The sequence below is a fragment of the Macrobrachium nipponense genome, chromosome 16 (assembly GCF_015104395.2).
Source record: "Macrobrachium nipponense isolate FS-2020 chromosome 16, ASM1510439v2, whole genome shotgun sequence".
Taxonomy (NCBI): Eukaryota; Metazoa; Arthropoda; class Malacostraca; order Decapoda; family Palaemonidae; genus Macrobrachium; species Macrobrachium nipponense.
Window position 1 is genome coordinate 77086644 of NC_087209.1, and position 12500 is coordinate 77099143.

General features: G+C 35.3%; 1 protein-coding gene across 2 annotated transcripts in view; it reads left to right on the forward strand.

Moving 5' to 3' along the window:
* Positions 1-12500, forward strand: part of LOC135195833 (E-selectin-like) — a 17615-nt gene that overhangs the window by 2832 nt on the left and 2283 nt on the right. For both annotated transcript variants that reach the window (XM_064222341.1, XM_064222342.1), the window contains exons 3-9: positions 1407-1604; positions 2918-3039; positions 3814-3913; positions 4210-4286; positions 5436-5562; positions 8120-8314; positions 12099-12278. In XM_064222341.1, the coding sequence (XP_064078411.1) occupies positions 1407-1604; positions 2918-3039; positions 3814-3913; positions 4210-4286; positions 5436-5562; positions 8120-8314; positions 12099-12278 (999 nt within the window). The remainder of the gene's footprint in view (positions 1-1406; positions 1605-2917; positions 3040-3813; positions 3914-4209; positions 4287-5435; positions 5563-8119; positions 8315-12098; positions 12279-12500) is intronic.

A 12500-nucleotide genomic window follows, 5' to 3' on the forward strand; every position in this document is an offset into this window, starting at 1 on the left:
TCTCTCCACTTCCCCCAGACAGCTTTTAACCTACTGTCAGCTTCAGCCTCCCATCCTCCCTCTTGACTTAAAAGTAGATCATAAGTATTTAAACTTTTCTGCCTGTTTTATAATCGATCATCCTCTTCCTTGTATTACTATTCTTCCTCTATCTTCCCTACTGCTCAGCAAAACCTCTGTTTTATTCACATTCACCTTTAAGCAACCCCCTCTCTAAAGACTCCTGCTACTTTCCAACCCTTCTCTGTAGGTCGTCCTTCTCATTTTTTGCTGTAATCACCAGATCATTTGGCGTACAACAACTCCCCAGCTCTTCATTCCTGATCTCTTCACTCGACACATCCATGACCAGCACAAACAAAAATGGGCTTAATGCTGACCCCTGGTGTAACCCAACATTAACTTCAAAGTTCTCTGCTTCCCCAACTGCCGTTATCACTTTTGTGCTCGTTCTTTAATATGTTATCTCGACCAACCTAACCAACTTTCCTGTGACTTTCCTCTTCCTCAAAAACTAAAACATCACTTCTCTTGGCATTCTATCTTATGCTTTCTCTAGGTCCATAAATGCCCCTCTTGCCTCTTTTCCTGAAGTTGTCTTACTATGAAAATGGCTTCCTTTGTCCCTCTTCCTCTCATGAATCCATACTGCTGTTTCCCGATCTTTAAAATCTCTCTTAATCTCTCATCCAGTATCCTTTCCAAAACTTTCAATCCATGCTCTGTTAGTTTAATTCCCCTGTAGTTACCTTAATCCATGACATCTCCCGTCTGCTTGTATATATATATACCATTAGACTCTCTTGTCAGTCCCTTGCCTTTACTTCCTCTTCCCTCATAGCTTTCAGGAAATCCAGCATCCATTTTTCCCCCTCTGTACCTAGTAATTTGATCATTTCAATTTGGAACTCGTGTATATATATATACGTATATATAGATATATATATATAATACATACATATATACTATATATATATATATATATATATATATATATATATATATATATATATATATATATATGACCAAGTTACAGCTGACTCATAGTAAAGAGCCAAAATTCGAAATTGAGACAATTTTCAACTGGGGGTGAAATAATACTGAGGCGGTGTTTTATGGGGAAAATGGCGTTGTCTTTTGGTTGTATTTTAGATTTGATTTGAGAATAAGTCACACGTCATAATGGCAAATGTATTGTGACTGCATGTAATTCATTGTGAGTCTTTCATAACTACTAATGTAAAATCATTGAGGTACATCAGTCAACCTTCGCTGAGAAAGGTATCCATGGTGCGATGTAGCAGATTGAATGTTTTAAGGAGTGAATACAAAATAAGTTGTTTACTAACAGGTACTAATATGTTGACAGATAGACTTAATTTGGCTTTTGATTCTCGTCTCCGCAGCCTGTACAAGGAACGTCTCCGTTGATTTCTCAACCACAAACTGGGCATATGGGAATACCTATACTGTGGGAACCTTTGTGAACATCACTTGCAATTCAGGTTATATTGTCAACCAGGAAGGCTTCGTTAACTCTACAAGTGTAACCTGTACCTCTTGGGGATGGGACCCTTATGTCGCCAACATTGATTGCAAAAAAGGTGAATATCAACTACAATTAAAACTGACTTGCATTCAATATTTAAAGGATTGATAGTAGTCTACTGCAAACACCTATAGCATGACTGTAGCGTGTTATGATTAATATCATTATTACCATTTTTCATTTTTCATTTTCGAACTGTTATTATTTATCACGTCATATATATAGTTGCAAAAACTCAAACGGTATTCTTATGCAAATTGTGCATTGTCAGTATCAGTAAAATTTATAATTACAATAGTCAACAGAGAGCATGCACTGAAAAGGATGGTGACTTAGTAAAAATAACTGAAGTATATTTGCCATATCGTTCTCGTAAATATTCACTCCACCAGATACCCGAAGAGCTTCAGACGCAGTATCTGTTTAATTTTGAACAGTTTACTTGACATCTCAAAAGCTGAAACAGATGATATATATATATGTATATATATATATATATATATATATATATATATATATATTTATATATATATATATATGTGTGTGTGTGGTGTGTGTGTGTGTTTGTGTGTGTGTGTGCGTGTGTATGTGTGTATGTATATATAAGTATGTATAATCTACTGGTTACTTTTTGCCGGATACATATGTTAATTTTAACAGCCACAATACCCTCTTAACGTCTCGAATTCTTCAAGCTTTATGGATACGCTTGTCACTACAAAGCCTTAGATTCGAGTGTAAGTAATTTGGAGCAGTTATGTCTGGTGATGGGAAACGAACCCACGTCCCGGAATCACAACAAGGTCATGTTGCCAACCTGACCATGAGAAGGATCAAAGTCTATTGCCTCTCGTTCATACATATACTACCTACCTGTCGAATTCTGATATATTTATTAGAGCTGGAATAGACCCAACCTCACCTCCGTAGCCAAGCGGGCAATAATTGTCATTGCTTTTAGGCTGAAATACATATATGTAGAATCTACTGGTCGCTTTGTACCAGATACATATGTAATTGTGTGTATGTATGAGAAGCAATAGACTTTTATCCTTCTCGTGGTCAGGTCGGCAGCGTTGCCTCTTTGTGAATATGGGATGCAGGTTCGTTTTCCTCTACTAGACATCATAATTACTTCAGATTTTTTGCACTCGGATCAGAAGTTTTGTTGTGATAAGCATGTCTGAAAAGCGCGAAGAATTTGAGACGTTAAGAGGGGATTGTGGCTATTACAATTACACACACACACACACACACACACACACACACACACACACACATACATACATACATATACATATACATATATATATATATATATATATATATATATACATATATATATTAATTCAAAAATTTACTTTTCAGCATGTTATGCTATGCCACCCACACCCAACGTTGGTTCTAATATACAAATGCCTGATGTCAAAAGACATTATGAGGGAACTACGTATTATTATACCTGTAATAGTGGTTACTATGTTCCTGCTGTAAGTATTTATCCTTTTTCACAATCGAACCGTACATTTTTTCCCTTAGCAAGATTTAATTTGGCACTGTTTTTAGGTCAGTTTCATTGCAGAGTTCGCAGGAGATGGTTAACAATTTGAACGTGAGATTTTGCGGAATCGTCTGCATTAATATCTTGGCAAACTTCCAAATCGCTGCACTATACAGATCTTGAATTTCTGAAGCATGCACGAACACATTTTTCCATTTATGGATGTATGAGCATTGAGCTCTTTTCTTTTCAAGTGCTTTAGAATCCCATGAAAGGAATGGCCATTAATATCTATGGAGAAAATTGTCAGCGAAACGGCTTTTTGAAGCAAGAAACCTAATGATGAAAATCTTAGGAGCATTATAAAGATGAAAATAACATTTTAAAAAAATCATATACTGGGAATGACTTCATGAACTGAGAGTGAAAATATCTTAATTTCTCTTCCCTTACTGAAAGAGTTTGCGATTGAAGTTATAATGATTGTCCACTTGTTTTTCCGACAGTCCTGATTTATTAAATTCAGAATTATACGTAGTGCATTTATGTAACCTTGCACGTTGTCGTTCTTGCTGATGTGTATTACAAAACATGAAAAATGTTGGAAATGTATAATATTGAAATAATTTTTCCCCCAGAGAATCAATCTGTCATTTCACTTTCTAGTTTGACGGTGAATGCTTAATCAAGTTCAATTTATGAAGGACCCATCAAGAGTAGTTTTTAAGGTGATTAACTGCACCATTGTTTTTACTTTTTGTAGTTCTCTCCAGCGTTAAGGAATACCGTATCCGTAAGCTGTTCCAGCCAAGGAAACTGGGACCTGGAGATGCAGAATGTGTCTGTTTTATATTGTGCTGAAAGTAAGTGGGACTAATTTATTTCAGTGATCTCAAAATTCAAATGATCATCTTGATTTGAAAGAAGAGTTTTGTTTTCTCGACAATTAGTGTGAATATCTTAACAGTATAACATGAGTGTATAGATAAAAATGATTAAAATTTAAAAGCACCCCTGTCTTCCATTTCATCACTTCACACATGTTTATTCTGGTATGTGTAAAATGATCAGTAAAAAAAGGGGGACAGAGATTTTAATTCCCAGTAAGTATTTATAATAAACCAGTTCTTCATACAGTTTTCTCTTCTTTTCTTTCTAGTGTGTGCAAACGACCCTGTAACGCCACCAGGAGGAGGTTCAGACTGGGATCGAGTATCAAGAGCCGTAGGAACAAAGGTAAAGATAGTGTTGTTTTTATTTACCCATATATAATACATTCAGCATTTTATTGAGCTGCAATTAAGTTTGTCTACAGAACATTTTATATATACATAATGATACCTGGAATCTAGTGAAGTAGTACTTCTCTGTGTGTTTAGTCAACCTAGTTTCATGTATCTGAAGATAGATGAGGTACACTTTATAATGTATACCCGATTAATTTCAAAATATGAGGAATTAAGTATTGGTTACATGCGTTCATTGTGATGCACACGCATCTTAGTTGGTGCAGAAATGCAAATGAATGAGAGTGAAAGAGAGTTTCTGAGATAGGCTGTGAGTGTAGGGTTGTGTTGGAAAACATTAAAGGATGGCTTTGCTAGACAATGCAACCACAAACATAAGTGACAGAGAAAGGTGTTGGCTTAGTTGGTAGATGGGGAGTTCATGGAGTTATTGAGAACGGAGAGGATGATGTTTAAATGCGTTCAGTGTTGGTTGGGTGTTAGAAGTACAAGGTTTATTTGAAAAAAATAATATTCGTAAGTAGATGGGGAAGAAGAGGGTGAAATTTTGGCATTGGATATGTTCCAGATAAATGAATTTGGTAAAAATGACGTACGATTAGCGTTAGGCTGAAATCGAGGAACAATAAGCTGGGTCTTATGACTCTGAGGTGGAAGGAGATTGATAGAAGAGATGGAGTCAAGGAGTCGACAGTGTGTGTTTGTGGGTATAGCGGGGAAGGAGGAGAGAGTTAACCCTGTAATGGTAGAAATGTCAGATAGGAGAGAGAAGACGTTGGTGAAAGAGCAGTAACAGGACAGAAGAGATAACTGTGTACATATTTCTGAATCAATTTTTTTTAACTTATTTTGATTTCTCTTCTGCTCTTTTTCTCCGATTATTTGAGTAATTCATTAATCACATATATAGACTTGCTTATTTAAAAGATGCTTCTTGCTATTGAAAGCACGACCTTTGAAGAAGTTTTAACTCACGTAGATTATTGTTCATTCATCTCTATTGTTTTATGTAGTGTTTGATATTTCTTCTAAGAAAACATTTGGCAACAAAAGCGAAGGGCACATTTTGCTACAGTGTGTATGCCACATAGGAACTCAATTTCCTTTTCTAATTTTTTCCCCTTTTGCACATCGATAGGTGAATCTGACTTGTCCTGAAGGCTTCGCTTTTCCTGACCTGAACAGATCGATTATCTTAACTTGTGTCACAGGGGGAAATTGGACACAGCAGAATACCCCTCCGATTGAAGCCACCTGTAAAATGAGTAAGTGGTTTTTGATACGGTTCAACTGTTTTTGTTCAACTATAGATTAGTATAATCATTTGGTCTTGAAAGCGCTCCCTCAGTGGAGAAAATGCATGCAGTGATAGTTAAGGGAACTTTTGTTCTCTGATTGCTCAGTAATAGTGGGAATCAAAATGTTATTGTTCAGAAACGTCTATATGTATTCACCAACGAAGGGAATGGGGAGGCCAGATTTCCTGAAAATGTGGTGCCATAACTGATATGAAGTTTTACCAGAATGCTGTGTCTTATGTTAACTAGCTAGAAGTATTGATCTTTGGTTATCAACGGATATTTCGAGCTTTGATGCAATTTCTCACTAAGAATTTTGAAAGAGAGGTGAATTGGCCAGGGGCTGCCAAATGAAGCCTAAATCCTGTTGGACCATTTTCAGAATTTATAAACAATGTGGTCTTTTAAGGCTAGTTGTGTCTTAGATGTCATTTTCAAAACAAATTGATAGGACACAATAGGATCGTAATTTAAATGTATTCACATGGAATCAATTCCCTTGGTATTCTATTTCCTCGGCTGCTTTGAAAGCTATACTCTGTTTTTTTCCATCTGTCCATCAGCCTGTGGTGTTTTTGTATGGTAACACTGCGTCCCGGGCTTTAAATAGTTACGGTATGTGCAAGTTTTAGGTAAATAAAAGGATATCTGGGTACATTTGCAACTGAAAAGTGTTTTAATAATTTACTGTATGCGAAGTACACCGTTAATATTCGAAATAGGATATTATTATTGTTGTTGAATGTAAGCTGAATGTAACTATCTAAAGCCCGGAGCGCAGTGTTACCATACGGAAACACCACAGGCGGATGGATAGATGGAAAAAAAAACAGAGTATAGTTACCATTACACTACGATGTATTCTCTTTTGCTTAGCCCCAAATTATTCCTTCAAGGTTAGGTAGAAAAACTTTATATTGCCCCGTAATGGAGTTCCTTATTTTACCCCGTATATAATGTTCATATGCAGTGCAAAATCCACTGAGAAAAAAAAACTATATATCTGCTTTGCAATACACATCTTAATTAAACAAAGGTCATGGTATAGAGAAGTACATCCTATCAGCTTTCTGCACTTCAGTAAGTACCGGAATGCTGAGAGAGAGAGAGAGAGAGAGAGAGAGAGAGAGAGAGAGAGAGAGAGAGAGAGAGAGAGAGAGAGGGCGAATCTAAAAACCTTTAGTCATATCAGATCCAAGTTTCTTTTTGTTGTCATTCTGTCTTTTTTAAAGCGAAAAATATTACAAATAATAATGATAACAACAACACATTGTTAAACAGTATATTCCATTCTCTTCAAACTACCCCGTTTGGCTGAGCATCCATCATCCTCTAGAAGAGTCAATTTAGCTTGTAAAAAGATGTACCACCTCTCACAACAGGGCATAATTGCACATTAAATGACACTTGGTGTAATCATCATTGTACAACAAGTAACAATTTCAGAAATGAAGATAGATAATTTTCACCTCGAGATTTTTGAAAGACTGTGTATATAAATGGAAATAGGTAATAACATCAGATGCGTACAGTCCATGGCTCTTTTACTTGTAAAAATAATATTATTTATCTTAACATTCAAGACCACTTCTTCCCTTTAAGTTAATTCAAACCTCATTCTTGGGGATTCGAACTGCTACTTTCATCCTTGCAACTACAGAGCGCGGGGAGGTGGTGGTGAAGCCGTACTCAAACGTGTTGTAATGGTAAACATGTTTCCAGTAGCAGTAGGTATTTTCAGGGGATATTGCCTACTTATAAAGTGTTTTTCTGGTGTTTTTGCTTTAACTAATATTCAATGAGACTATGAAATAGACCTTTTAACCCGAGGACTCTATTTCACCTTCTACATTAGTGCCCGTCACTTTGAAATAAAATTTTGTATCGCTTGATCTAAATCATATTTACTGGAAAAAGTATTGTTTGAGATCAAGAAATCTAGTACAATTGAAGAGTTCTTGATTCTTAATTAGTTTGTTTTGGTATTAAAAAAACTCAATTGACAGTACTTATTACTTACTATGCAGTTAATGTGACAGGGAAAACTTGAGGGGAAAAAATGACCATCTCTAAATAAGCGGAATAATACAACATATAATTATCGTGGTTTCTGTGCTAAAGTAAAAACATGGAAAGAAATGCAGTTTGGTTTGTAATATTTATTATTTATTCACTTACATATTTCCACAACTGTACAGATGTGGTAGTGTCCCAGAAGTTGTTGACATTTCGTTGTGTCGTGATAAAAATGGAATGCATCTAGTTAGCATTTGTCATTTTTTATTCCATACGGAAATACATATTCCTCGATGGACAATTACTTCTTTTTATTACTTAAACTATATATAGCATACATTATCCTCTATACAAGCATTGAATATGTCATAATACAGATCGAGATCATTTACCTTTTTCTGTGCCAATTTAAATCTTCAAAGAAAACTCATAATTATCTTATCATAAGTTATATTTAATTATTATCTAAAATAATCACGTGTACTTATGCCCAGTGTATTGTCCTCAGTTACCTACGCTCAACCAACGGCGCCTTTGAACAGCATACTTAACACGACAGCGCCTCCACCTTACTGGCAAGGAAGCGTCCTGAATTACACCTGTCCGAACAACTACATGTCCTCAACGGGATCGACGTGGACATCGCTAACCTTTACTGGTCCTAACTGGACATACGCTGACCCTACGTTTAGATGCATACAAGGTAATCACAGCTACGAAATAATGACAAAGCCGGTTGCACTGGCAGTGGCAAAAATAGGAACAGTAGTAAGTACATACTATATAGGATGTAATGGGAAGGTAAGAAGGAGGATTATTATACAGCATAAGGCTTTGAGTAATATTAGTCATTTTTATTATTTGCTACTAAATATTTTTGTGTGGAACGATTTATTATCACCATTATTTCAACGTGATTTTGCGCAAAGTGTCGAGTGTTATTGTTAGTGCTTACTCTGTTGATAGTTTTATTCTAATCTTTTCCCATCTTTGAATAACCTCAGCCTTTTGGAAAGCGATGGTTCAGAACTGATGGTTATGAGACCATTAAGAATACGAAAATTCCACCAATATTTTTGCCCTTGTAGCAGCCTCCAGTCCCCTTATATATATATATATATATATATATATATATATATATATATATATATAAATATATAGATATATATTATATTATATATACATATAATATAATATATATATATATATATACTATATATAGATATATATCTATATCTATATATACATATAGATATAGATATATATATACATATACTTATATATATATATATATATATATATATATATATATATATATATATATATATATACTACATACAGTTGTATACAATAAAATTACCCTGAAACTATCGCTCATAAAGGAATTAATAGCAAAAGAGAAACATCCTGTACCTTCTTAACTAAAAAAATCTTATATAATATATATATATATATATATATATATATATATATATATATATGAATGTATATTATATATATGCGTGTGTATATATTACTTTTAGATATTTTAGTTAAGAAGGTTCAGGATGCTTCTCTTATGGTATCAGTTCCTTTATGAGTGACAGTTTCAAGGTAAAAAGAGCAATTAAGTCAAAACAGCGAAACACTGATATATTTTTCTTCTAGCCCAATGGTCATAAGAGACGCACTGACTCCAGGAGGTTGTTATTGTTATGATTTTATCATCTTTTGATCCTAAAACAAAGAAACCATCTAATTTTCAAGGTCGTAGGAATATTTTAATATTAAGCTGTCAAGATTTCCTTACCAATTTATAGTTTTGCTATGTGACTTACAGTTCAGCTTTTTTCTGTAATTTCTGAGAAGCAGTACAAGAGACCAAAATATTCAAACATTTGTTCATAAAAAACTCCGATTTCACTTTTCAAATCAACTGTTATAATGCTGTAAGAAAAATGTGAATTTCCCAAACATATGAAGAGGTGCCATAATATCGGCATTGGAAATTTACCGTCAGAGACAGTCGTACCAGATTTGTTGTTGTCGTTATTGCAATCTCCATCATTATCATTTGATTCGATGCTGCTATTTCAATAAAGTTTAATTTGCCAGTGGTAATATTAATGAGAATAGCTTCAACGATGAAACCACTTAGCAATAATTAAAAGTTTACAAGCATATGAAACAAAATAACACCATGCATAATAGCTCTGAAATGTAAGATGAATGCTGCTGAATAAATAATTTAAGTAATGACTTTTGTGGCGTAAATTTGAGAGTATATTAAGTATCATCAACTCTTCCCCACTTTATGGTATTGTGAATGGCATTTTGTATATTAATTATTATTTCCTTATATATGATTTGATGATTTATCTGTTGGTCTCACTGTACTAGGCGAATTTCTTATGTTTTAATCTCCAAACAGAGGTCTGTTTCATCTCAAAAGGAAGAAGAACGTCTGTTTAATCTCAAAAGGAAGAGTAACATGCTCATTTCATCATGTAGCAGTGGTTAATCAACTGCAGTGGGTCAAAAGCTGAGTAGAGATGGTACATCGTACCAGTTACCTCTTCTCAAGATACAAGCTGAGAACCGGCACAATATCAAACACATCATTTGTTTGTGTGTTTGTTACTAATTATACATGAATTTTTTTGTACTTTCCAATATTAAGCCATAAATAACCCATTATTAAGTATCGAATTCACTAAACCTTGGGAATAACTTAAACCCTTTCGGAATTATTCATGAAAAGAGCTGCCGTGCTGCAGGATTCGAACAGGTTCAGGTGGATTGGTATGGTGCAGTGACTTAATCCATTTATCCACTGATGGGAGTATATATATATATATATATATATATATATATATATATATATATATATATATATATATATATATATATATATATACTATATCAAGAGCCAGCAGGAAAGATGAAAAACAGCTCTTGATATACAATCTTCACGTGTTACTTGTGATCGTATAACAATATATATACTCTATATATACTATATATATACTATATATATATATATATATATATATATATATATATATATATATATATATATAAATTTAGGATGGTGCCTGTTTACTGGGCCTGCACAATAGCACAATAGTTAAGATACGCTTTAGACTCAGAAGACAAGGTCCTGGGCGAGGTCAACATCCTAAACACTCTACGACTGATGGCTGGTTACAGGCGCAAAGGACATTTGAAGGGAAACTTCTACGGATCATTTTAAATGGAATATATTTACAAATTCATAACTCGACGTATTCACAGGCGTCATAAGGGCACTAGGACTCTCAATGTCCGACTTATCACTGAGAAAACAAGTTGCTTGAAGCACTGGAATCACGTTGTTGACACGTGGAAGTACTTGGAGCGCGGTTAAGGGTGCACAGAGCGTCTCAGGATGAAGAAATCCACCTCTCACAGCAGGAATGAAGGCGATAGGATGGATACATGGAACTAGGTATTGCTCTATAACCACATGTGCGACACACAAAGCACTGATCAGATGCGGTGATGCCGCCAAATTTTCAGACTTAATATAAATCTTACATTCCCAGAATTCCCTCAGAGGGCAAGGAGTGACTGCATTACTTCCCAGAAAGTTATTGTATTGAATGGGAGGGTGTGGAACACACACACACCGACTTACATTATCTCCCCTAGTAATTTCTCTTAGCGACTGCTAATACCGGGAGGTCATTCAAGCAATGAGCACTAGTAGATCACTTAAATTAGATTAGCCTCGTAGAACAGGGGGACGCGGCGTGGGGATGACAAGGGATTTCTATGAACGGTCGCACAGAACACGGAGAAGAAAAAATACAGTACTTTACCGTCTTTGATTTCTGGTTTCAGCTTCTTAAAAGGCACCATAAATAAAGAGAGATGCATTCAAATGCCGTCAGGTAGGATCTAGCTTGCAGCCACGTGAAAACACAAATGACAGGGCAGCTCAGCAGATAAGGAGCTGCAGTCTTGACTGGGTGTGTGGAGCGTCTGAGAGCGCAATCCTCTCGGTGACCTCTTTTATTAACTCCGTGTGCCCGCCGGCGGCTTTTGGATTAATTCTCGGCTTTTGGGAACTTGTGCCGGCGTTTCAAATTCTGAAAGACAGGGCAAACGGCATTAAAGTCGAAGAGGGAAATGCACAGATCTGCAAGAGAGATAGAAAGAGATGCCTTGCGATTGTTCGCTTAAAAAAACGACTTGATATATGTTATACTGAGTGGCAAAATGGGGAAAATACAGAACAAAATATATATATATATATATATATATATATATATATATATATATATATATATACTATATATATATAGTGTCAATATTCATATGTAATTAATGTTACTCTTTTAGAGGCAGGGACATTAAAAAGTACCGAGATTTCTCACTTCAGAAATGGTACGTGAAATATCTTAACAGCTCTGAAGTGGATATCTGCTGAGGAGACTTTTGGATTGATTGAGGGTTGCCAATTTCAGCTTGTGGTTCCCCACCACCTGCCGTGAACCCAGTGACCTTGACCTTCTCTGGCGTCGGCGTCGAGGGGGACACAGCAACATATAAATGCCCGGTTGGATTTGAAGGACATCAATTACAGGATTTGTTTGTGAACTGCAAGAGTGGATCCTGGACATATACTACTATTCCAAAGTGCAAGAGTAAGCGTCGTTTACCACCTTATTATTTCAAATACAACACAGACTGGAATAATCTGCTTCATACTTGGTCGAACGTTCGTGATATACCTCTGTGGGTCGTTTCACGATCTAATAATATATCTTGGACCGATAGGAATGATATTTATTTATCTGTTCGTACCCAGTATTTGATATTTCAGCTATGATTAATATTCATGACTATTATTCATGTTTTTTTTTTGG